Raw genomic sequence first — 27,889 nt, 5'->3', positions numbered from 1 at the left:
TAATCCATCTGGCCTTGTGTCCATGATTCAGGCTGGTAGTGGTGTAAAAGTGTGGAATGTTTTCTTGGCACCAATTGGGTACTTTATTGTTGAGTATTGTTCCTGACCTCATGAATCCCCTTATAGCAGGGGTGGCCAAAACGTTGATCGCGATCTACCTCGGACACGCGACTGGTCGATCGCAGTGGAGGCCCAGGAGCAGCCAATAAGTCAGGCAGATTCTTATTGGCTGCTGCACCCAGGGACGGCGCAATGCGCTAAGCCAGCGCCAGGCTGGAGAGACACCTCCGCTGCCTGTTCTATTTGCTGGGCCGCGCTGAGATTTTGTTACCAGGGGACACCCAGCAGCTCCTTACCTGCAGCAGCTGCCAGAGGTTTTGCAACAATGTTCAGATAGGTGGTATGTGTCAAAGTAACATCCACATGAATGCCAGGACCCAAGGTTTCCCAGCAGAATATTGCCCAAAGCATCATATTGCCTCTGCCGGCTTGCCTTCTTCCCATAGTGCATCCTGATGCCATTTCTCCCCCAGTTAAACGATGCACGCGTATCCGGCCATTCACATGATGTAGAGGATTCCTCAGATCAGACTACCTTCTTCCAATGCTCCAAGTTCTGATTCTCATGTGTCCATTGATTCTCATCGCTACTGGACAGGCGTCTGAATGTGCACTCTGAGCAGTCTGCGGCTACGCATCCCCATACGAAGCACCACCAAAATTTAGGGGTTCCGAGCAGATCAGAGTTCCGGCTCAGGTCTTGCCGCCAGGCTCGGATTTGAAAACGAGGCAAAACGTAGTCTTCCTGGCATCAGATATTGTAGGTTCTGGACCAGGAAGACGTTTCACTTCTGCCTGTCTGATCCAATCAGCGGCTGCTACCTTGGTAACATGCCACTGGTTGGCTGAGAACGCCATTCACAGCCAACCAGTGGCCTGTTAAAATAGTACCAGTCACTGATTGGATCTGACAGGCTGGTGCAGAAAAGCACGAGGGGGATGTGAGCTTGTCAAACTGGCTCACACAATCGCATTTCTGGGCTGTAGTAGTAGGTGAGGTGGGGCAGCAATCCCCTTTGGCACTGTAACTGGCAGGTGGAATCCGTGGATAAGCAGCACTGCTCCCTGCAGACCGTGCCCAAGGAGGAATACCACTATAGCAGAAGCTTGAAGGAGTTGCTCCAACAAGTTGCGGGAGCTGCCCAAGGTGAGGGGTCACTGGGGAGGGTGAGGGCTCGCAGCAGGGAACACCAGGTGGGTGAGAGAAGTGATTAGCGTGTATAGGTTGGCACTGGATATGGAGAAGGTGGATACGATATATAGGCAGTGGCGTAAATAGGACACACATCGCCGCCAGTCAGACAGACTCTCATTGGCTGCTGCTGCACACATCACCGCCGCGCGGCAGTGTGTGTGTTAATCAGCAGCCAATGAGAGTCAGCGACCGCAGTGGCTGGAGCGTGGATTCAGGTAAGTATTTTTTTTACTTGAATGTGTCTGCACTGCATCGGAGGGGTGGGGGCACTACAGGGGAACTCTACTGGGGGGGGAGGGGGGAGAACTACTGGGGGGGACCTCTACTGTGGGCACTGCATCGGGGGGGGAGGGACCACTAAAGGGGGCACTACTGGGGGAAACCTCTACTGGGGGCACTGCATCGGGAGGGGAGACCTCTACTGGGGACAACTAATGGTGGGCCGGGCGGGGGGGACTACTACTGGGGGCACTATATATGGGGCTTACTACTAGGGGCACTGCACTGGGGGACCACTACTGGGGGCACTAAATAGGAGGGACATTAGAGGGGGTACTGTACAAGGGGCAATGGATAGGGGGGGGATCATTACTGGGGGCACTGCAATGGGGCTGTACTACTGCTTGAGGCACTATATAAATGGCACTGCATAAGGGGTATCACTACTGGGGGCACTGCATAAGGAGGACCACTACTGGGGGCACTGTATAAGGGAAAATAATGGGGGCTGCATAAGGTGGGACCACTACTGGGTGTACTGTATAAGGGGGACTACTGGGGTTAAGGTTCAAATGGAAAGGAATGTTCACAGTGACGATAAAGGGGTGTGTCTCATGTTGACACGCCCCATTTTTTGTGACCACACCCATTTTTCCGCAGCACACACAATGGCAGGGGGGGGGGGGGGGGGGGGGGCTAGGGGGCCTCCATTTTTACATTTGTCCTGGGCTCCAAGTACCCTAGTTGCACCACTGTATATAGGTGACTGGCATTGTATGGGTTCGCACTGGATATGGACCAGGTTGACACGGTGTAGTAAGGTGATTTGCACATTATAGGTTGGCACTTGAGAGGGGTCATGTTGACACGCTATACAATGCATCCGGAGAGTATTCACAGCGCTTCACTTACTTCACATTTTGTTATGTTACAGCCTTATTCCAAAATGGAATAAATTCATTTTTGTCCTCAAAACTCTACACACAATACCCCATAATAACGTGTAAAGTTTTTTTTGAGATTTTTGCTAATTTAATTTAAAAAAAAAAAGAAATCACATGTACATAAGTATTCACAGCCTTTGCTCAATACTTTGTTGATGCACCTTTGGCAGCAATTACAGCCTCAAGTCCTTTTCAATATAATGCCACAAGCTTGGCACACCTATCATTCCTCTTTGCAGCACCTCTCAAGCTCCATCAGGCTGGATGGGAAGCGTTGGTGCACAGCCATTATCAGATCTCTCCAGAGATGTTCAATCGGATTCAAGTCTGGCCTCTGGCTGGGCCACTCAAGGACATTCACAGAGTTGTCCTGAAGCCACTCCTTTGATATCTTGGCTGTGTGCTTAGGGTCATTGTCCTGCTGCAGAGTGCTCTGGAGCAGGTTTTCATCCAGGATGTCTCTGCACATTGCTGCATTCATATTTCCCTCTATCCTTACTAGTCTCCCAGTTCCTGCAGCTGAAAAAAATCCCCACAGCATGATGCTGCCATCACCATGCTTCACTGTAGGGATGGGTATTTGCCTGATGATGACCGGTGCCTGGTTTCCTCCAAACATAACGCCTGACATTCACGCCAAAGAGTTCGATCTTTGTCTCATCAGAGCTGAGAATTTTGTTTCTCATGGTCTGAGAGTCCTTCAGGTGCATTTTGGCAAACTCCAGGTGGGCTGCCATGTGCTTTTTACAAAGGGGTGGCATCCCTCTGGCCACTTTACCATACAGGCCTGATTGGCTGATTGCTGCAGAGATGGTTGTCCTTCTGGAAGGTTCTCCTCTCTCCACAGAGGAATGCTGTAGCTCAGATAGACTGACCATCACCCTTCTCCCCCGATCGCTCAGTTTAGACGGCCGGCCAACTCTAGGAAGAGTCCTGGTGGTTCCGAACTTCTTCCATTTATGGATGATGGAGGCCACTGTGCTCATTGGGACCTTCAAAGCAGCAGATATTTTTTTTTCTGTACCCTTGCCCAGATTTGTGCCTCGAGACAATCCTGTCTCGGAGGTCTACAGACAATTCCTTGGAGTTCATGCTTGGTTTGTGCTCTGACATGCACTGTCAAGTGTGGGACTTTATATAGACAGGTATATACCTTTCAAAATCATGTCCAATCAACTGAATTTACCACAGGTGGACTCCAATTAAGCTGTAGGAACATCTCAAGGATGATCAGTGGAAACAAGATGCACCTGAGCTCAATTTTGAGCTTCAAGGCAAAGGCGGTGAATACTTATGTACATTATGGGGTATTGTGTGTAGAATTTTGAGGAAAAAAAATTATATATTCCATTGTGGAAACAGGCTGTAAACATAACAAAATGAGGAAAGAGTGAAGCGCTGTGAATACCTTCCGGATGCACTGTATATAGGTGACTGGCAGTGTATAGGTGGAGGAGATCTGTGTAGATGGACATCACACATATGGAACGGTGTATTCTTGAATCAAGGTAGAAGGGGCACTATCACTGCCTAGCTGCACACTAGACGGGACACACTGTTTGGGCACTGACAGTGTTGATCAGGGCTTCGGAATTCTGGAGGCAGCTGTGACACTAGGGTTTATGACCAATGAAACTAAGGTTTGCTAACTGACAGTAAGTATGTGGGTGTCATGCTCCTCACCCCCCAGATCTGCTGATGGATGGCTGTCGCCCCAAGCTGGGCACCAGGCGTTCACTTACATGTATGCGCTAGTACATGGTATGTGTGATTTATCTGCTGTATATGGAAAGTTCCCAGTAACTGCTGCAGAACGGTGCATGCATACGTAAAGATTTTCTGTCCAATCATCCAACTAGTTGATTGGTTGGAATGAAAATCTGGTAAGGAATGAAATCAAATGGCAATCAGCAATTGGCTCCCAAATGCCGGAAAATGTGCAAAACCTGTTTGAAAAGATTGTTTAGATCAAACATTTAACACACTTGTCTGATGACCATTTTCATCTGTTTTCTGGCATTTAGGAACAAATTGCTGATCATTAGTTACTCCCATACGTTACCAGATTTTCATTCCACCCAATCAACTAGTTGGATGGTTGGACAGAAAATCTTTACGTGTGTACCCAAGCTTTACATGTCACCGTCGCCCACCTGCTTGTTGTATTCCACCTTCAGACAACTTTATAGATCAGTGCATGGCACTGCTTATTTTTGTTGCTCTGTGAATGTAGATATGTACCCCAGGGTGACTGAGATAACCAATATCTGAGGGCTAACCCAAACCACTAAACTAACCGTAATACCCTAAGCCCTAGCCTAAAATGCTAAACCAACCCTAATACCTAACCCAAACCCCTAAACTAACCCTAAACCAAGCTACTAAACCGACCCGAATACCATATCTCAAATATCCCAACCCCCTAAACTTACCCTAACCCTATAGGGCAGACAGGATGGGTCATATGGTTCTTATTTGCCATCAAATTTTGCTTCTTTTATATTGTCCGGCATGGATCGGGAGTTGTGGTTTATTTTTTTTATACTCCCCAGGATGCCTAGATAAACAAGAGAACCAACCTGCGCCAAGGGTTAGGTTCAGTGGTGGTTGAAAATTTGTGAACCCTTCAGAATTTTCTATATTTCTGCTGAAATTTGGCCTAAAACTACCTCAGATTTTCACAAGTCCTAAAAGTAGATAGAGAACCATAACATGTATTGCACAGATTTAATCTTAAGGTTCAAATTGTAGTCTAGACAAAATGCATGTAAAATATACATTTGCAATTTATGAAATTTTACATTAGTAAAACTGGGGAGTTGGAGGTTTGGGATACTGACGCTATAGCCTATATATGTATATATATATATATATATATATATATATAAAATACACACACACACATATATATACATATATATATATATATATACACACACACACATACATATACACAAATATACATACATTTCTTTTTATACACTTGGAAAAAAGGATTTTTGTACTCAACTTGAAAGGCATTTTTTGTAATCCATCTGGGGAATACTCAGTGGCGGCACTGGGGTCGGTGACCCCCAGTGCGGTCCAGTTAACCCCTTGCGCTTGCAAATGGAGGGCGTGTCCTCAAGGCACACCCCCCCGGTTTTATCACTCTGGAGGCACGCTTAGCATTCAGAGATGCCAGGCTGCACACAGTCTCCCCCCTGCACTGCCGGCTCCTTTTGTGTGACTGGGCGCCGCACTGTGATGTTAGTGTGCAGCGCCTGGTTCCCTGACCGGGATAGGTACGGACGCTGGCGCTCGGGACCAGATGCCGGCATCCCGACTGGGTTCAGTATTCTAACCATCCCCCTGTCTCTACACTAACCCTAACTCTCCCCGGTGCCTGAGCCTAACCTCTCGCCCTAGTGGCCATCACTAACCCTCCCCCTAACCCCAGTACTTGGTTTAGAGTTGCCGGCCCTGGTATTTTGACTAGTGTCATGATTCCGGAGTTGAAGTTCTGAACCCCCGTGGTCGGGATATTGACCGGATCCCCCCTGTCCACGAGCATCAGCGCTTCTACCCCATGTATGATTGGGAGGTAGGGCAGTAAATGCATAGCGCCCCTGTCATTATTGGCGCTGCTATCTACAATAGTTCCTCTAACCGTTCCACCAGATGCAGCTATAGATATCGACGGCTGCAAATTGGCGATGCCCTATCCCAACAGCAGGGACAGCAATGGCCCTGTTGCGGTGGCTGCCAGCTCCAGGGCTGCACGCAGGATCTTGCGATGTGCTGTGTGCTCTAGCAGGGATTGCCGGAGGGGGGACTTTTCACTGCCCTGCTCTGGGCGATGAGATGTTAATACAACTCATCACTAGTGCTTCCTGATTCGCCTCGGTAATGAGGCGAAGCAGGAAGAGTTATAGCGGCACGATAAATATATCTCCCCCTGTGTGTCCCAACAGTCACTTTCACATTCCACCTGACGTCTATTGTAATGGCTGGGATTACATTCATGATTCCTGAGCTAATTGGGTAGAGTTTTACGACTGGTTTAGACAAGCTGTAGCCTTTCTCCCCTATTAGGCTTGCTTTGAGACATCCCACAGTCCAGCAATGTCTGGCCAGTATTGGATGGTAGAGGAAGAGGATTTTTATACTCACAGTAATACCCATTTCTCAATCCATCTGGGGACACTGTGTTCCCTCCATGTAGCTTATTTTGTATTGGTTAGGCTTTTCTCCATACGGCTTGTTAGATGAAGCTCGAAGCTCTGGAGAGGTGGTACAACTTTGAGGGGGTGGAGCATAGTTCTAGTTAACTATTTAGTGCCACAGTCTAGCAGTGACCCTCCAGCTTGGATGGTAGAGAAATTGTGGTACACCATAAGATATCCACCAATAAAAGCATCAAATTAGTATGGAACAATAATTACTGTGCCATAATTTATGTCGTGTTAAACACTTACCTCAAGTTGCAATTCTGTATATTTCCGTCTTAATTCTGCTACATCTTCTCCCGCCTGGAGTTTCTTGTACAAATCAAGCTCTGTGTCTAGCAGCTCCTTCTGCATCTTATAAAACAAACAAAAAAAGCAAACCATGGTACAAATGTAAATATGTAGAACTGTTGATGTGATTAAAATAAAATTATAGAATAATGGGGGGACTGGAAATATATTTAGCAATATATAAAAATCACAAGGTTAATTCTACACTTATATACAGTAACAATCACTTTGTGTAATAAATGACCGAAATATGAGATGCTTATGTATTTTTACAGTCATCAAAAGAAGTTGCTATGTGAAATCCAATAAACATATTTTTAAGTAAAAATCATTGCAGGGCAAGTTGGCATGGGGCAAGATCAGACGTAGATGTAGCAATATCTAGTTCACACATACAGCAACACGTTCACAACCTGTAATCATTTCATCAAGTCTAGAAATATATATATATATTTTTTCCCAGTTTTAAGTCTGGTGAAAGAAACATCACAGTGCCAAATATATTCCATCTATTTATCTCACTCCATTGTTTTTAACTTTTCTCAGTAGGTTATGTTAATTATTTTACACAATGCTTAACCAGCATTAATTTGCACAATTAGAAAATGTGTGACCACAACACTGAAAAAAGCAACTTATTTTACAAAACAATGTTACATCAAGAAACTCAAGAGCTGTTGTAACTTATCCAATGTTTTCCGATTAGAAAATGGGCATATGTACTGTATTTGTTATGTTAATACTGCACTATATAAACATAGAAAAATAAAATGCCTAAGAACAGTTCTTAAACCCCCCCCCCCCCTCTCCCCCCCAAAAAACAACCTTTCACTACAGCCAACAAAATTGGCTTCTGTAATCTGATGCAAAGATAGATTGTGGCTCAATGAAAGATCTGTTTATAGAAAAAAGAATTATAACACGACTATCAAAATGACTGGACTTCGGTAGTGATTTCAGGGAAAAAAAAAAATTGTAAAAGAAATCTAACATATGTATTTGTAAGTTAAAAAAAAATTATCACATCGACTTTATTCAAATGGGTAAATATATACGGATTAATACGTAAATAAGGCACTGTAATTGTTAATTTGCAACTCTAACATTAATTTAACCAAAGCTAGAAGACAAAAAGTTTACAAATTACTTAAAAATATTTAAAGCTCAGAATAAATTACAATTTTCATTCTAAAAACGTATTAGAATGAAAGGCACTTTCACATCTTGGATACCTGTTATTTACGAACATTAACAATTAAATCAGGTGCTGAAAGCTGTACCAGAATTGCATGATAACACAATTCTGACATATTATATAAACAGGTAAATCTTCTAGAACTGTCAAACTCCCCTTTCTCCCACACCCAAAAAATGCAGCAAGTATTTTGTTTGCATATAAAAACATTTTAAACTATACAAATAAGGTAAAAACTCAAAAATATTGACAGAGCTTTCAATGCTTTATAAATAAATATATCAAAATAAAATGATAGAAAAAATATTTCCAGATGACAAAAACATTAGAAATGTGGATGGAGCAGAGAAGTGCTGTACAAGTATTTACAGAAAGGCTTTAATACTGTTTTAGCCCCATGCTTAATACTATAAAAACAAACAAACAACAAAAAAAAGTAGAAAAAAACTGGAGTACAAAAATGTCTGTGAAAGTTGTCTGGTAAAGCTGGTGTTCACATAAAAGCTGGATATCCCTGAAGTAATTTAAGCAGCTTTATAGATTAACAAAAAGTAGCTATTATGTGGGTATTTTATATATATTTAACTTGCGCAACTAAACAGCAGACAATTTTTTGGTACAAAGCTGTCTTTCCATACAAATAAACATTTGATCAGTGCACAAACCAGATTAATGAGTAACCAAAACAGATCCAACGTGTGGCTTAGCCACTGCGTGTGTAGGAATTGGAGTGAGATATTGTGGCATTGGGTGCTGATACTGAGGCTGTGGGAAAATATCTGTAACGTAAGGAGCATTATTTTGAGCAAACATGCCCATTTCAAAGTTAAACAAAACCATGTTAATGTGGTGCTGAGCAACCCACACTTCATGGTTGCTTTTTCTCTTGCGCAATTTGTTTGCCACATGCTCTCCGAATACAGTATATTCATCTCTCTTTTCACCAATGTCAGAAGCATCCTTGACAATTGAAAACGTTTCAAATCTTCGTTCTTCGGTTTTGAAGGAAAAATCCATTATCTGGTAGGCGTCTGCTGCCCGATTCTCTTTAGAAGGGTTTTCAAATTCTGGATGTTGGGTTACTAGGTTTGCCCCCAAACGTTCATCATCCTCTTCAGAAAACAAATCTGAATTTAGATCACAGGAAATTATTAAATTGACATCATCAGAGTCAGAAGAGTCCAAATTTACCTGAAACAAAGATAAAAACAATATTTGAAGTAGTTCGAGAAAGACCTGACTGCAATTACATAATCACTTTTATATCACAGGAGTGGCATGAAACTTGGGAATGTGTCTTGCACTTCTTAACTACCCACATAGAAAACACGTCAGATGTGGAATTTACTTTCGCTGTATAAAATTGACAAATAGTACACACTACAGCATTCGCAAACCTTTGTTAGTTTATTAACCATTTGCTTTTGTGGGTATGTGATGCTGTGAATAGGGTTTCTTGGATAAGAAAATTGAAGCACCAGGACCAAAATATACAAAACTACGTTGAGAATTACCACCGTATCTGCTCACACTAGTCTTAGCATTAGTATATTGATTTCAAACTCTGATTTTCATGACTGTGATGATCATGTCTGTGTGTAGGACTGACACCGAGCATCAATAATTTACTTTTCCCCTTTTTTTAGTTCTGGAACTTTTGGGAGAACTGGTTTCAGGAGAAGTTATCCATTATCTTTAGGTGTGTAATACGCAGGTCATTGGCAACTTGAAAACAAACATGTGACTGTTACAAAGCAGCGTAAGGCTACTAAAAGTTAATGAAATGATTAAAATATCTGATGGGACTGAAAAATAATACTTCGATAAGCTATAAACTTTTTGGAATAAAGTGTTATGAATTGATTAAATATTAACATTTTTGACAGAACCAGAAAAAACACATTTATAGAAAAACATGTAAAGCATTTCAAGCAAAAACACAATAGCCAAATATTAAGAAGCGCGTAGATGAATAAATTGCGGCAGTGCAAAAGTCAATGGAAATATTAGGGTAAGAGAAGAATGGAATTACCAATATCAATTTCTAGAGGTCAATATGCCAGAGTAAGAGAAGTAAAACTGAAAATAGGGTGAATTTTTCAGGAAGACAACAGACACCTGAAAATTTTTGTTGAGATTTAAAACATACAAAGGAGACCTCAGAATATGTTTCAGCTAGAAGAGCAGGGGTGGATTTTAGCCAGGGCGACAGCTGCAGATGCCCAGGGGCCCCGACATGCGAGGGGCAACCACAGTTAGGATCTGGCAGGCAGTATTTTGCGGCTACTGGTCCTCTTCGGCGACTCAGCCATCTGTGAAATACAGCTGCCATATCAGAGCTATTTATAACGTGTCACGAGATGCTGTATCTCAAGACTGACACTTAGGAGGGACGTCAGGGGAGTGGAGGGCCAGCAAAGAATAAACTGCAGTCTTATGCTGGGTACACACTAACAGATATATTGGTCGACCAATTGATCGGCCAATGTATCTGATGCACGTCGGCCAGTGTGACCCGCGATGTGTCGATGAACGTCGTCGTTCACTGACTTATCACATTGGCTGTGATGCACAGCCGATGGACAGATATGTCTGCACACTGCCCGTACACACACAGCGGCAGCCGCGAGAAGGGGTGCGGGACACGCCCCCGACCAGCCTCCCGAGGGCACAAGCAGATGATGGCCGTTCAGTGTGTATGAACGACCATCACCTGCAGATCACTCGATCTGCAGATATATCTGTCAGGTGTGTACCCACCTTTAGACACCATTAGTCTGTGGGCTCTGCAGGATATTAAATCAGAAGCAGCCGCCTTCAGGCTCAGCACTGTATTTGAACTCCAGTTCCAAGAGTAGACCAGCGAGTCTTGTTGCCAGTAGTAAATACATTTTTGTTTAATATTACTGCTAATGTCAAAATATACTCTATACGTATAGTATACATGTGATGGTATCTTGGGCTTGGCAGTGATTTCAGCCTCCCCCCCACCTGCTCTGCCCCGTCCTGCTCCTCTGTTTTGCCCCTGCCATCACCCTGTCTGTGACGACCACAAAATATATAGTATATAGTAGTATATAGTCTTAATCGGGCCCTGTAGAATAGAAGGTAACAATTTCTAAAGCTAGAATTGGAAGATTAGCACAGGGTTTCCCAAACTCGATTCTCAAGGCACCCTAAAGCTGGGTACACACTGACATATACATTGGCCGATCAATTGATCGGCCAATATATCTGCTGGCCGTCGGCCAGTATATACCTGCGATATATCGGTGAACGTCGGCGTTCACCGACACATTGCATTGGCTATGCTGCACAGCCGATGGACAGATGTCTGCAGACATATCGGTACATCAGCAGGTGTGTACGAGCAGTCTGCAGACCACCCATACACACAGCAGTAGCCGCGGGAGAGGGGCAGGACACGGCCCATAGCCGCCGGCACCTGCGGGCAGACACAGATGATGGTTGTTCAGTGTGTACAAACAACCATCATCTGCAGATATATCTGTATAGTGTGCGCCTCCCATAACAGTCCAGGTTTTAAAGGATATTCATGCTTGTGCACAGTTGGTATAACCAAACTTCCCATGGAACTAATAAATTCACCTATGCTTAAACATGGAAATCCTTAAAACCTGGACAGTTAGCGTGCCTTGAGGACGGAGTTTGGGAACCACTGATCTAGCAGAAATGTTTGGTGGCTCTGACGTGTTATTACTGACTGATGGTGCACAATATCAATTAGAGAGTTCGAAACACATAAAAAATAAAGATCTAATAAGCAACTGACTGATTAAGATATTTCAGGACTGCTGCTATTGATTAGTCAGATCAAATTACACTATGAGAAAAACTGGAAAACAGTTTAAAAAAATTACATGAAATTTAAAATTAACAACTTTCACATTTATCATACTGGTGTATGTTTTGAGCTTACCTTTTCTAACACTACCCGTAGAGATTCATCCTGAGGTTCAAAAGTGCTTTTACAGTCTTCTAAACATTCCCATTGTGTATCCTCTCTCTGAAATGGGTTCCTTCGTACATTTACTTTGTTCACAAATTCCACCTCGTGGTTCACAAATTTCGCAGTGGAACAATGTTGCAGGTCCTCAATGTTCATCAATGTAAAATCCTGCAAAGCAGGGCACTGTGTACAGCCTCAGTAAAATGTAAATGTTCTTATCATACATGTGGCTGTTATTTTCACTCACACAAGATATAGAAGGTATATTTGAACACTCCTTCAAATTGTTAATAACGACTGCATCCAAACATGTCCATTCATGTCACTGTTGTCCTTTTTTCTCTGGAAAACCAGCTACATGTTGACTTGACAAGTGATGAACTGTAGTCTGGCAGTTGCCTGATTACTGATAATGCTTGTCCCAGAGCAATGTAAAAATATTGCCATCCTGTTGTAAGCTTTACAGTGTGAAACACTAATATTATCTGTAAAGCAATTTTGTCACAGGCATGCACATAGATTCACACAACCATTGTAACAATACAAAAGTAAAACAAACACTACCTGAACTTTGCTTTTGTTACCCTTCAAAGCATTTCCTGCAGACGAGATTGCCTTTAGCTCATCCCTTAATTTAGTAATACTGTTAGTCAAAGTATCCAGAGTTTTCAAGATTTCTGCTTTGTCATCCAACTTCATGCTCTTGTTTTTCTCAAGTTTTGATATAAGCATCTACAAGACAAACATTTATGTTAGCCCCACAGACTCATTGCAATAAAACATATTTCCAGGTTTACCAAATATCTATATACATTAAAATAATGGTGCATTTAGGCAATAAGTAATCAAAATAAGTGTTTGTCTGGCTCAATTGCTTTCTAAAATACAGCTACAACTGGACTAGTCCTAGTGGTGGAGTAGTAGCCCCTTGGTAGAGGGGGACACCACTACTCAGCATACAAGGGAGTAATTTGTAAAGCACCAAAAGTGCAACACAGCATCAGATAATTGAAAAAAATAAGAGTTATGGTATAACATACCTTTAACTCTAATTCTTCGAGGTCCATGGGGTCCACAGCCATTACGTTGGTGTATGAATCCCGGTCACCAAACAGTTAATACAAACGAGGTCTCTGCTCCCAGGATGCACCTGGTTTCCTCCTCATATACCCCACCTCCTGCCTCAGGTAGCCAGTTCGTTACCAAGCTCAAGCAGGCAGAGACAAACAAAGGGTAAGAAAGAAAAGACCCATACTTACGAGTCCAGACTCTCAAGAGAAGAAACTACGGAAAACCTCCCCCAGAACTACAGGTGCGTCTGGGTGGGTGTCCTGTGGACCCCATGGACCTCGAAGAAAAAGAGTTAACAAAGGTATGTTATACCATAACTCTTATTTTCTTCTTCGGGGTCCATGGGGTCCACAGCCATTACGTTGGGGATATCCCAAAGCACTAACCCTACGGGCGGGGACGCTCCTGACTCTCAGAAGAGAGGAGAATCCTACGCCTGAAGGAGGCTTCCTGAGAGGCAAAAGTGTCAAAGGCATAAAATATGACAAAGGTATGGATGGAAGACCATGTGGTTGCTTTACAGAATTGCTCAGCAGAAGCACCCCGGCGGGCCGCCCATGATGGACCTACCGCCCTAGTAGAATGTGCCGTCACTGAATCCGGCACACGCATACCAGCCTGTGTATAAGCCAATGAAATTGCTATGCGAATCCACCTGGCCAGTGTCTGTTTATTGGCTGGCCAGCCACACTTATGACAACCAAAAAGCACAAAAGTGAATTGGACTTCCTCCATTTGCTCGTGCGTTTAACATAAATTCTCAACGTACGGACCACATCCAGGGAAGCCTCACCTTGTGAGAGACTTGTGCCCTGAAATGCTGGAACTACTATTTTTTCATTAAATATGAAATTTAGACACCACTTTCGGAAGGTAACCCTCCCTAGTACGTAGTACTGCTCTATCTTGATGAAATATCAAGAACGGCTCCCGGAAGTAAAGCGCAGCTAAATCCGAAACTCTACGTGCAGATGCCATAGCAAGGAGGAATACCGTCTTTGCTGTTAGCCACTTGATGTCTATTGAATTTAAAGGCTCGAACGGAGGAGCCTGTAAAACCTTCAGAACTAGAGTCAAGTCCCACGGAACAAACGGGGAAACGAAGCGAGACTGAATCCTCAACACCCCCTGAAAAAAGGTCTTTATATCCGGTCTCTGAGCAATTTTATGTTGGAACCAGACTGAAAGAGCTGACACCTGTACCCTTAAAGAGGCCAGGCGTAGCCCTTTTTCCTTTTCCAGACCGCTTTGAAGAAAATCCAGCACTCTGGGTATCAGGAATTTATGTGGATCATACCCTTTCAGTTCACACCACTGAAAGAAAGTATGCCAAACCCTATAATATATACGGGCTTAGGATGGTTTCCGTGCCTTCAGCATCGTCCGTATAACAGACTCGGAAAACCCCTTTTCCCTCAAGACGGAGGCCTCAAGAGCCATGCCGTCAAAGATAGCCGATGAAGATCCGGGTACCAGCAGGGACCCTGTAGCAACAGATCCGGTCTCAATGGCAGAGGCCATGGAGTGTCTATGGAGAGAGCCCGTAGATCTGTGAACCAGTGCCGTCTCGGCCACGCCGGAGCTATTAATATGGCGGGTGCTGCCCTCTTGTTTGATCTTTCTGACCACTCTGGGCAGAAGAGCAAACGGGGGAAACAGATATACCAGCTTGTAACGCCACTTCACTGTCAGTGCGTCTACAAACTCGGCTCTCGGATCTCTTGTCCAGGATCCGTACCTGGGAACCTTGTTGTTCCTTCTTGATGCCATCAGATCTTTTGGACAGGTGGGTAGACCCCACCTGTCCAAAAGGTTCCGAAAAACCTGTGGATGTAGGGCCCATTCCCCTGCATTTATCTCTTGCCGACTGAGAAAATCGGCCTCCCAATTCAGGATTCCTGGAATGAACACGGCAGATATCGTAAGCAGATGAGTCTCTGCCCACACCAGGATTCTTGATACCTCTGCCAAGGCGGCCAGACTCCTCCTGCCCCCTTGATGATTTAGGTAGGTGACTGCGGTGTGATTGTCCGACTGTATCTGCACCGACCTGCCCTTTAAGATTTCCGGAGCCTGCACTAAAACTTTGAATATAGCTCTTAGTTCCAGGATATTTATCGGTAGCCGGCTTTCCGTCACTGACCACTTTCCTTGGAAAGTGTGTGACCCCGTCATCGCCCCCCAACTATGAAGACTGGCGTCAGTTTTGACTAATGTCCAATCCGACACCCAAAAGGGGCGACCCTGCCTGAGATGCTTTGTCTGCAACCACCAGAGAGATGCAGCAGCTGGGACCTGATCGTGCGATGATCCTTGTTCCAGCGAGACAGAATGAATTGCTGCAGTGGTCTGGAGTGGAATTGAGCATATTTCACCATCCTGAAGGTGGCCACCATCGAACCCAGGACCTGCATGGCTACTAGAACGGATATTTGCCTGTTGCGAAGCAACCTGCGTATTCGTGATTGTAGAGCAAGGATTTTCTCCTCCAGCAGATATATTCTCTGCACCCCGGAGTCCAATCTCGCTCCAAAATGACACATCTGTTGTACCAAACAGGGTGACGACTAATGACAGTTTATGATCCAGCCGTGACTGTACAGACATGATACTGTCAGCCTCAAATGATCCTGTAACTGCTGTGGGGACTGCCCCAGCAACAGGAGGTCGTCCAAGTAAGGCAAAATCCTGACGCCTTGGCGCCTGAGGCATGCCATCATCACTGCCACCACCTTGGTGAATACCCGAGGGGCTGTGGACAGGGCCTGGAACTGAAAATGTTCCTCCCCTACCGCAAAACGAAGAAATTTTTGATGAGCCTGTGTGACTGGGGTGTGAAGGTAGGCATCTTGTATGTCTAGGGACACCATATAGTCCCCCTGTTCCATTGCCAACACAATCGATCGCAATGTTTCCATCCTGAACCCGGGGGCTCGAACAAATTTGTTGAGCTCTCTCAGATTTAGAATAGGCCGGTATGACCCATTCGGTTTCAGAACCAAGAACAGATTGGAGCAAACCCCTCTCGGAACTGGTTCTCTGGCACCGGAATCACTACTTCTGATGCTAGTAAGGCAAGAATAGCCTTCTGAAGGGCCAAAGCTCTTTCTGAACCCAACTGCGGGTTTACACAAAAGAACCTTTGAGGAGGAGTCCTCCAAAACGCCAGGGCATACCCTCGGGAAACAACTCCCCGAATCCAGGCATCCTCCGTCGTGAGGTGCCAGGGCTCTGAGAACCGAAGCAGTCGGCCCCCGGCCTCCTCCAGGGGGAGGCCCGTCCCATCAGGCCACTGGTTTATCCTGGACCCTAGATGTTTGTTATGCCAGGGCTTCCTGGGTCCTGCCTTTCTTGGTGGAAATCTCGCTGAGGGCTGACCTTTGGCCTTGCCCTGCGGCCGAAACCCCCGAAAAAGGACGCCCTCAATTTAGACGAGGTTGCTGATGGTAAAACTGCTGTCTTTGAGGCTGCCATGGAGGACACAATTTTGTCGAGTTCTGGACCAAAGAGCACACCTCCTGTGAATGGAAGGAATTCTAGGGCCTTTTTGGACCGGACATCTGCCCTACAATCCTTCAACCAGAGGATCCTACGTGCCACCACGGACTCAGCTGAAACTTTAGAGGAAAGGATCCCTGCATCACCCAAATAAGAGGCCCCTTCTCTAATAAAAGATCATATCCAGTTGGTTAGAGGCATCTGGTAAAGACTCCGTTAGAGTTTTGGCCCACTCCTCAATAGCTCTTGCTACCCAGGCAGTGGCCATAGCTGGGCGGGTGGCCGTTCCTGCCAGCGAAAAAATTGATTTGAGACAAGACTCCAGTCTCCTACCTGTGGTTTCCTTCAGCGAAACTGCTGGGATTAGCAAAGTGGTACGTTTAATTAGCTGTTCCACATGCGCATCAACTGATGGTGGATTCTCCCACTTGGCACAGTCTGGAAACGGATATAGAAGCGCCATTCTTTTAGAAGAATGGCTTATCTTATCCGGACGGACCCAGGCTTCCTCCATAAGTTCTGATAAATGTTCAGACTTTGGGAATTCTGCCTTAACCACTTTTTGGCGCTGGAACAGGGGGGGCTTTCCTAAGCGGAAGATCCCCTTCCTCGATATTTAACACCGATTTTACAGCCCTTATCAGAAAAGGGACATCGGCTACTGGGAAATGATCATCACCCTCCTCGGAGCTAGACTCATGCGAAAAGTCCTGTGCCTGTTCCTCCTCCTCGGAGGCACTCGAGTACTCACCCATGTAAGGCGGTACATGGCGCCTAGATTTAGGCTGCTTTGGCTTGACAGCCTGAGGCTGAAAAACCCCCCGAGGCTGATGCCATAACCTTACCAGCACCAGGGTCCATCCAAGGCGGCCACATCATGGGCATAGGATGCATCTGCTGAGGCAAACCCCAAACCGGTGGTACCGGGGCAGCCAGCCGTTCCGCCACCTGAGCCATAACCTGAGAAAATTATGCCCAAGGAGGCTCAGGGCCTGAAACAGGCAAACTTAATTGGTGTGGTGGCTGTCTGAAACAGTTCCCACAAAGCCCATTTTGTAGAAAGTCCTGTGGGGACAAACCTGCCTTGCAGGCTACACAGGATATCAGCAACGGGGCTCTCGCCACCTGACCCTCAGACTCCTTAGACATAACACTATGCCACTGGTTCTGAGTGTATATGTGCTGCTTTCTACTCTCAACCCACACACCTGTAGCAAGGGAAGGGGACAGTGACAGTATACAGGAATTACAGTTCTTTTACAGAAGAAACAGTATCCATAAACAACAATCACATGTCATGCATAAATACTCCATATGCATATAAGCTCTCACTACCATAATCAGCCTCAGCTTAGGTAGGATAGAGCCCTGTAAAAACCTAGACCAGCAGTAGGCAAGGTATACAGGGAGACTGCCCAGCGTCCCTCTTGTAGGATCAGCGTTCAGAGAGCAACTGACATGCACTCTGGCTGCCCTATATGGAGGCTGGGAGGAACAATCCACAATCAACTGTGCCAGAGGACTGAACTAGCGTGTGGATTGGGGGAGGGGCCGCCGGGGAAGCGTACCTCCCCTATGCTGCTTGGACCTGCCCGGCAAACTGACCTGGCCGCCGCCACAAGCCCCGGCTGGTCAGGAACATCAAATCCCGGCGGTCTAGGCTAGGAGAACAAGCCGCATGCCTCCTGACTGCAGCGCGCCTCCGGCCAGTCTCACCGCCGGCGGCCGGACCGCCACAAGCTCCCGGCGTCAGCGGCCGCCGCGACCACCTACTTACCTGCCATCCCCTTGATCCGGTTGCGGTCCAGGGCCAGAAAGCCCCTGCCGAATCCCCTGTCAAGGACCTGCCGAGGCTAGAGGTGCGGCGCCGGAGGAGGTAGTTGCAGCAGTCCCACTATGTGGTGAACACACCAAACAGGAAGAACTGTTTACCTGAGGCAGGAGGTGGGGTATATGAGGAGGAAACCCGGTGCATCCTTGGAGCAGAGAGCTCGTTTGTATTAACTGTTTGGTGACCGGGATTCATACCCCAACGTAATGGCTGTGGACCCCATGAACCCCGAAGAAGAAACAGACTATTTATAATAGGCACAAAAAGGCATCCAAAAAAGTGCACAGGTGGATAGAAAAGATGCTACACGTGAAAGAGATTACATAAAAAGGTCAGAGCTAAAACAAAAAGAGCAAGCAGACTCAGTGGTGATGAGGACAGTAACAATGGGGTACCAGTGACAGGATGGTCAGTGCACAAGTAGACTTTCAAAGAGCATTTGAAGGCTGGAGAAGGTTGTTGAGGTGTGATAGCACTGGCTAGAATCACAGAAGTTATCTTTTGTATGGGGATGTGGTATGTGGCTAATCTGCTTAATAAGGCTTATGTTATAAAAAAATAAAAATAAATAGTCACTGTTTAAAAGGTCACAAATCTGGGTGTTTCAGTTTTCTGAGAAACTTATGTATATTCAATTGCACTAAGAAGCTGTGTTAATAGAGCAGTCTATTTTTTTTTCACCACTATTTAACAATCGGATTCTGCTAACCCATTATGACAGGGGTTCCCCAACCACGGTCCTCAAGGCACACTAACAGTCCAGGTTTTAGGGACAACCATACTTGAGCACAAGTGACTTAATTAGTACCTCAGTTATTTTGATTTAACCATCTATGCACAATCATGGATATCACTAAAACCAGGAATGTTAGTGTGCCTTGAGGACCGAGGTTGGGAATCACTGCATTATGACCATGCAAGGAGACTTTTTACATCCGGTGGGCATGGTTTTTAAAAACTTATTGCCATTAAAAACGTTTGGTTACAAATCTGTAGCAGGGCTGTCAATGACATCCTGGGACTCCAAAGAGGCTGTTCGCAAGCATCATAAAGCTATTTCAATAGAAAGAAATGTTGTAGTACTTCTGTATCCCCTTCTACAAATCACAATTGCTAGGGCAACCCAACAGCTACCAAGCCTGAGAGGACGCAGATCAGTGCTCATAGTTACAAAAAATAAATAGTAGAAATAAGTTTACTTGAGCTCTACCTGCAGGTTATATACAATCCAAGCCTTGGTTGAGGGGAGACACTAAACTAAAAAGGAGAGAGAGATCATTGAGGAAGACACAGCAGCTTAGGGTACCTCAGCCTGACAACTAGGTGATGGAGGTAGCCTTAACTATTTTGAGCAATACAAAAAGAAAACCCAAATCTCTTCAAGATGTTAACATTTGCGATTAATGTGTGGTGAAAGGGTGCAGCAGAGGTGTATCAAATATATTGTGACTAGAGGGAGTCAGGAATGATACAGTGGCTAGTAGGATGGAGGTTGTGCAGAAGAAAGGGCTAGTTTCAGAATGCAGGAACATGGGGGAGCAGCCTGTTCAAATTATATATCACTTCTTAAAACACTCACAAGTGAGTTCTAAGGTTTGTAACAAAGACAAAGAGCTCTGTAGATGTTGTGAGATAGAGAAACACACGTGCTGTGCGGTTTAGGCAGACTGCCTGAAAAAGGATAGCTAAAAAACAATTTTCAAAATGTCATTAATTAAAATAATGTCTGTTATTCAAAAGACAGCTCTATCAATACTTGATTTCTAAGCTTTATGCAAATATTAAAATTTACATGATGTAAATTTGGATTAATATTAATTAAAACAGAGGCATTAACGCTGCAAATTCTCCTTAAATAGAACTACAAAAATTGGATTTTGGTTCTTAACTGTTAAATCATTCTCCGATTCCATGGGGGACACTGTAGAACATTTGATTTAGCTTGTGCTGGAGGAGTCTGAGCATTAAGTTCTGACATCACAGGCTCCTACTGCCCTATACCATGCTCCCCAGGCAGCCACTTACTACTAGAAAAGCCTAAAGGATAAAGAGGAGAGGTAGAGGAGAACCCGGCACATGGAACATGTTCACTGAAAGACAACCAGTGGGCCTGGAGTGCCGCAACTCAAAATAACCCACCCAAGACAAGGCCGGAAGCATAAGAGTGGGCATCCAATGTCTAGAAATGATCAGTTAAGAACCAAAAAGGAGAGTTATGGTAGACTTACCTTTGTTAACTCTCTTTCTTCGTAGTCTATAGGGTCCACAGGGAGACAATGGGGTGAAGGTGGTGGATAGGAGGACCGGACACCAAACAGTTAAGCTTTTGCTATCCCAGGATGCTTCGGTCCTTTCCCCCTATACCCCACCCACAGCCTGAAGCCCAAGGCAGGAGCAGGATAGGAGAAAAGGAAGACTGGTACACGGAAGAATCACCCTCACACAACAGAGAAGGAAACCGGTGACCAAAAGAAGAAACCCATAGAAGCCAGGTGCGTCACGGCCCTGTGGACCCTATGGACTTCGAAGAAAGAATAAAAAAGGTACCTCTACCATAAATCTCCTTTTCTCCTTCAGGGTCCATAGGGATCCACAGGGAGACAATGGGGAAGTCCCAAAGCAGTTGTTCAAGGGCAGGGATGCTCTTGAGCCGAGAGGAGAATCCGGCATCCAAACGAAGCATCCCAAGAGGCAAATGTATCAAAGGCATAGAACCTGAAAGATGTGGACAGAACACCATGTAGCGGCCACAGTTGTTCGGCAGACGCGCCACGGCGGGCTGCCCACGATGGACCCACAGAGCGAGTAGAATGAGCAGAGACAGTAGCAGGCACAGGAAGACCAGCCTGTGAGTAAGAGCCTGTGAGAAAGACCCATTTCTTCCTCAAAGCTCTCCAGAGCTCATCATAACCTACTACTCCATGCTCCTTCCTATCTACTTCTTCTGTGTCACCCGTTTGTCTGCCCCTCCTTTAGAATGTAAACTTTCGAGCAGGGCCCTCTTCCCTCACGTGCGCCTTGTCTTACTTATACTTTTATTAACTGCTAACTTCCCACATCTGCACCTAACACTTGGTTGCTGACACTCTGCTGCTTATTTAAGCGTTATGCAGTAATGTTTAGATATCATATTTGTCCTGCATTGTTTGTGCTGCTAATAACTGTTTTTCTTGTGTGCTCATTGTTTATGTACTTTGTAAGGCGCTGCAGCACCCTTGCGGCGCCATATAAATAAAGGATAATAATAATAGTCATGCAAAGCCATCTGGCCAGAGTCTGTTCATTAGCTGGCCAGCCCTTCTTGTGAAATCTATAGGACAAAGAGGGACAGTTTTCCTGATAAGACTTTTGGGTGTAGAGACCACTCCCCTCGCAACAGCCGAGGAAATCCACTTCCCAATTGAGAATCCCTGGAATGAACACTGCGGAGATGGCAGGGAGGTGGTGTTCGGCCCATGTGAGAATGCGTGACACTTCAGCCATTGCTGACCTACTTTGAGTGCCTCACTGGTGATTGAGGTAGGCATTGTCAGACAGTACTTGTACTGGCCAACCCTGAAAAATATCCTGAGCCAGAGTTAGGGCTCTGTAGATGGCTCGGGGCTCTAGGACATTGAATGGTAAGATCACCTCGGCTGGTGTCCAGCATCCTTGCTGGCCAGTCACCGCACCCCACCCGCAGAGGCTTGAGTCCGTGGTGAGGAGCACCCATTCTGGGGTCCAAAAGGGGCGACCTTTGTTTAAGTGGGACATCTAACCACCAGGACAGGTACAGGCAAACTGCCGGAGAGAGGACCATCGTCTGGGATCTGATCAGATTGAACAGCCCATTCCACCTGTAGAGGATTATGTGTAGTAGGGGCCTGGAGTGGAACTGAGTGAACTCCACCATGTCGAAGGAGGATACCATGGACCCCAAGGTCTGCATTGCTGAGTGAATTGACACTCGGCGACTGTGGAGTAACCTGCAGACTTGTTGCTGCAGTGCGAAGATCTTGTCTGCTGTCAGGAAAAAATTCTCTGAGCCTGAGAATCCAGAAGAGCTCTCAGATGTAACAACCTTTGTAAAGGGGTCAGGGAAGACTTTTTCCAGTTGATCAACCAGTCGTGCCTCTGTAGAAAGGCAATGGTTACCTGAAGATGGCGGTGAAGGACCTCTGGAGAGAATGCTAAGAGCAAGAGGTCATCCAAGTATGGGAGTAGCCAGATTCCCTGATGATGCAGGTGGGCTGCCATAACTGCCATGATTTTTGCAAAGACCTGCGGAGCTGTAGAAAGCCCAAAGGTCAGTGCCTGAAATTAGAAATGTTGCTGTAGGACAGCAAACCGTAGCTAAAGCTGATGGGAGGGCGCTATAGGTACATGTAGATAAGAATCCTGAATATCCAGAGATACCATAATGTCCCCAGGTTCCATAGCTAGGACAATAGAGCGGAGGGTTTCCATAAGAATCCTGGGCACCCTGATAAACTTGTTCAGAGACTTGAGGTTAAAAGAAATACAGTACAAATAATTGTTATGGTATAACATACCTTAGTTAACTCTTTTGTAGTTGGAGTGATCCACTGCACCAAACGCTTTGAAGCTCCCAGCATGCATAGGTCCTCTTCCCTATATACCCCGCCTCCAGTCACACGCATTCAGTTTGTAAACAAGCCCAACGGCAAGAGACGGAAAGTGGAGAAGGAAGTACAATGTACACAAGAATCACTCTCAAAACACGAAGAGGGAATCAGTGATACAAAAAACAAGGAACAGATCCCAACCGAGGCCAGGTGCGTCAGAGTGGGTGCCCTGTGGACCTCGAAAAAAAAGAGTTAAGGTACATTATACTTCAGGGACCATAGGGTCCACAGGATCTACCTTGGGGACCTCCTAAAGCAGTTCCCATAAGGGTGGGGACGCTCCTGAGCAGAGAGAAGAATCCGTCCCCAAAGGAAGCATCCTGGGAGGCAAAAGTATCAAATGCATAGAATTTGATAAAGGTATGGACGGAAGACCAAGTGGCTGCCTTGCACAGCTTGTTCAGCTGAGGAGCCATGTCTAACCGTCCACGCTGGCCCCACAGAGTTGAATGTGCTGTCACCTTGATCGGAACAGGAAGATCAGCCTTTGTATAGACGTAATAGTCATACGCAACCAGCGAGCCAAAGTCTGTCTGTTAGCTGGCCAGCCTCATATGTCAAACCCATATAACACAGAGCGCATCTGATTTCCTGATGGAGTTGGTACGATCCACGTAGATACGCAGAGCTCGGACTACATCCTGAGAAGCCTCACCCCTAGAAAGGTTTGAAGACTAAAAGGCAGGTACTACAATCTCCTTTCATATGAAAAAGCGATACCACCTTTGGTTGGCAACCCGCTGTAGTACGGAGGACAGCTCTATTTTGATGAAAAATCAAATATGGAGAGCGACATGACGACAATCTAAGGTCCACCTTATCCAAGGGTTCACAGGGAGCACCTTGCAATGCCCTGAGACCCAAAGATAAATCCCCTGGTTCCACCGGTGGGACAAACAGAGGTTGCAGACTGAGAACTCCCTGAAAATTTTTTCTAACATCTGGCAGGGGATCAATTCTGCGCTGGAATCAAACTGCAGAAACCTGAACTCTCAAGGTAGCCAGACGAAGACCTAAGTCTAACACAGCCTGAAGAAAAGCAAGCACTCAGGAGACCTTGAAGACCTTAAGGTCATAATTTCTGTGAGAACACCAAAGAAAAAATGAACGCCAAATCCGGTGATAGATGCGGCCAGAAGCAGATTTTGTTGCCCTTAGCATCGTCTGGATCACAGAAGTAGAGAAACCCTTCGCCTTTAAGACGGAAAACTCCAGAGTCTTGCGGTCAAAGCCAACCGAGGTTAAGCCGGATATAGGCAGGTACCCTGCTCTAACAAATCCTGTCGCAAAGGCAGTGGACTGTCTATGGATAGACACGTCAGATCTGCGAACCAATGTCTCCAGGGCCAGACAGGAGCTATTGGTATTATCCTGCCGCCTTTCTGCTTGACCTTTCTGATAACCCTTGGAAGGAGGGAGATTGGAAACAGGTATGCCAAGCTGAAGTTCCACCTCACCACTAGAGCATCCACGAAGGCGGCTGAGGGGTTCCTTGTTCTGGACCCGAACCTGGGGACCTTGCGGTTGTGATGTGACGCCATGAGGTCTACGTCCGGTAATCCCCGCCTGCCCACCAGGATTTGAAAGATGTCCAGATGGAGAGCCCATTCTCTGGCGTGTATGACCCGACGACTTAGAAAGTCCGCTTTCCAGTTAATGACTCCTGAGATGAATATTGCAGAGATTGCTGGAAGATTGAATTCTGCCCACAGCAGAATGTTCGCCACGTCCCTCATGGTTGCCGGACTTCGTGCGACTCCTTGATGGTTGATACAGGCCACTGCAGTCGCGTTGTTGGACTGAATCTGGACAGGCCTGCTGTGAAGGAGGTCCTGTGCCAGAATGAGCGCTCTGTGCACTGCACGAAGCTCCAAAACATTTATCTGTAGGTGACTTTCCTGAGCAGTCGATCTTCCCTGAAAGGTGTGATGACCTGTCACCGCTCCCTATCCTTGCAGACTTGCATCCGTGGGGACCCATAACGGGCGACCCTTGTCTAGATGGGTCGTCTGCAGCCACCAGGCGAGGGAGAGCCGAACCTCCGACGAAATGCGGATCATCTGAGACTTTATCCGAAGATATTGACCATCCCAATAAGACAGAATCCATTGCTGTAGGGACCTGGAGTGGAACTGGGCATAAGCCACCATGTCGAATGTGAATACCATGGAGCCCAGCACCTGCATCGCTAAGTGCACTGACACTTCTTGCTTGCAAAGTAGACCATGCACACGGATTGTAGCGCTGCAGTCTTGTCCTTTGGTAGAAGAATCCTCTTACCCAGAGAGTTCAGCCGCTCCCCTAAGTGCACCATTTGCTGAGTTGGAGAAAGTCTTTTTCCAATTGATTATCCAGCCTTGCTCTTGTAGGCAGACAATGATCATCTGAAGATGACACTGTAATATCTCCTGAGACACTGCCAACAACAGGAGGTCGTCCAAATATGGAATTATCCTACTTCCTTGTCACCTGAGACAAGCCGTTATGACTGCCATTATCTTGTTAAATACCCGAATGATGGCGTAACAAATGAGAGACCACCTCTCAAACCCAGGCATCCGTAGTCGTCTGATGCCAGGCATAAGAAACCTGTAGAAGTTGGCCTCCAACCCCAAGACCACACAGGGGGAGGCCCGCCCCATCAGGCAGTGGACTTAACGTCCGGCTTGGAAGGACGAAGTCTGATTGACCAGGATTTCCAGGTGTGCGGTTTCCTGTAGGAATTATGAAATCTAGAGGAAGACTGTCCCTTTGCCCTAACTCTGTGGGCGAAAGGACCGAGCCGACGACGGCCTACACTTAGGGGTAGTCGTACACACTTAGATAATGTTTTTGTTTAGGATCTTAGCATCTTATTATTTACTTATCACTTAGGGATTGTTTTAGGAACCATTGGAATCCTTATTACTGGGGTTCCTTTTTTCTATTATATTTTCTTGCTTATTTGTATTTATCTTTCCATCTGCCTATATACGACGGATTCACTCACACTTGAATATACAACTTAATGGATTTTCATTACTGATTTTTTATTTATATGATCTATAAAGTATATACGTATCAATCCCTTTTTTTCTCCCATCATTTTTTTGTTATTTATTATTGTCTGTGCTGAATATACTAGCACCACACTTAAGTGAATATGTAATCCTTGCTGTCTCTGGTAGTTTTCATACCAATTAATTGGTGATCGAATTAAATTATCTTCTTTTTCTAACCATATGTTATGTATGTATGGACTTAGGACCTGATTCAGACCCTTTCGCAACCGGCCGCTCGCTCGTACGCGGCCGATGTTATACAATTGCACATGCATTGCAGTGTGCGAACTAGTCCGAGAGATCGGGAAGCGCTCGCTCGCCCAGCAAAGACAGCCCAGTTGAATGAGTGACAGAAGAGGCCATTTGTGGGTGGTAAAAGGGGCAGGACAGTAGTAACGGGGGAGTGGAGTTGCGAACGCAGGCGTGCCCGAGTTTTTCAACGCTGTTACAGAGGCATGCATAATTAACAGGCAGCGTCATAGTAAATGTCACCTGGTTGAATTATACACGGAAATGCTCGCAGTGCTTGCGGTAGGGTACAGTCAACGGCAAGCGCTGCGGTCATATCCGATGGAACCCGATGTACCGATGGTTGTATATACTTCCTGGAGTTTGATGTTCGCTAGTGGGCGGCTAAACACAGGCTGGTGGGCATCTATAAACACAAAGTGATCGCACGCCAAGACACAGTGGGCGTGCGATCGCCTGCCTTGACGTCACTTAGCTGAATTTCCATACGCTGGGAGTGAGCGGCCCTGAATCAGGCCCTTATTGCTCTATTGATGCATGCTTGTGTATTCCGAAGTTGAATATCATTTATCAACATTTTAACTATGGAATATTAGTATACACGTAACAAATCATTACTTCACTTCTATGTGCTATCTGCTACATTTTTTGTATTGAATATACTAGCAACATATTTAAATACTAGCAACATATTTAAAAAAACGTTTTTTTTTTCTATTTATTACTACTTATGCTGACCATACACGCCACAATTATCGGGGCGATCCGCCTGATGTCGATAATTGTAGCGTGTGCGGGCGACCGAGGGTTAAATATTGCTCGGTCGGGCATGCAGGATTGTCCAGCATGCCCGTCCGATGCGATATTTACCCGGTAAACTGTCGGCTGCATCGGGCAGTGTATGCCCAGCGCGGCCAGCAGACAGACATTTCCAGGAAATGTCTCCTCCCCCGGGGGCGGAGCGCGGATGTCTGCCGAATACACTGAGAGAAATCTCAGTGTATGCCGGCGACATCTGCGGCTGGCAGCCGGCCAGATAAAATGTATGTCGGTCTGACAGACATTTTATCTGGCTGTGTATGCCCAGCATTAGGACTCTATATATTTATTATCTGGTGATTGTGCAATTAATTGAATCATTCCTTGTTTTTCTTGATAAACATATACAATATACATATGGATTTACTGTTCTATCGATGTTATCTATATACCCCGATACTGGATACACAGCATTACGTCCGATTGGCATTTCTATATAACAGATTTAACCAAATCATTTAGTTACATATGCCTTCCACATGTGTATCTGTTGAGATTCAGTGCTAATCTGTCTATCTTTTTATTCATGTATTTATTTTAAAGCTAGACAAATAATATAGAGTCCTTTATTCTGTTCGTTCTTAAGTTAGATTTATTTATGTGTCAGGTGCATTTCCCTCAAGATATTTTGCAGACTGTCAATTACCCGATCAGCTGACCATTAGGTATTTCA

General features: G+C 45.5%; 1 protein-coding gene across 4 annotated transcripts in view; it reads right to left on the bottom strand.

The window, feature by feature from the left end:
• RBM26 (RNA binding motif protein 26) overlaps positions 1-27,889 on the bottom strand; it is a 157,744-nt gene that overhangs the window by 23,252 nt on the left and 106,603 nt on the right. For 2 of the 4 annotated variants that reach the window (XM_088459054.1, XM_088459059.1), the window contains exons 18-20: positions 12,647-12,814; positions 12,053-12,250; positions 6,876-6,980 (exon numbers count right to left, since the gene is read on the bottom strand). In XM_088459054.1, coding sequence (XP_088315180.1) covers positions 6,876-6,980; positions 12,053-12,250; positions 12,647-12,814 — 471 coding nt within the window. Of the gene's footprint in view, positions 1-6,875; positions 6,981-7,998; positions 9,304-12,052; positions 12,251-12,646; positions 12,815-27,889 lie in introns of those variants that run through there. The other 2 variants (XM_088459065.1, XM_088459073.1) reach the window with 2 other exon arrangements.

Source organism: Taudactylus pleione, unplaced genomic scaffold (assembly GCF_031769625.1).
Source record: "Taudactylus pleione unplaced genomic scaffold, aTauple2 ptg000041l, whole genome shotgun sequence".
Taxonomy (NCBI): domain Eukaryota; kingdom Metazoa; phylum Chordata; class Amphibia; order Anura; family Myobatrachidae; genus Taudactylus; species Taudactylus pleione.
The sequence above is the reverse complement of the archived record's forward strand: the minus strand, read 5'-3'. Positions and strand labels throughout refer to the sequence as shown.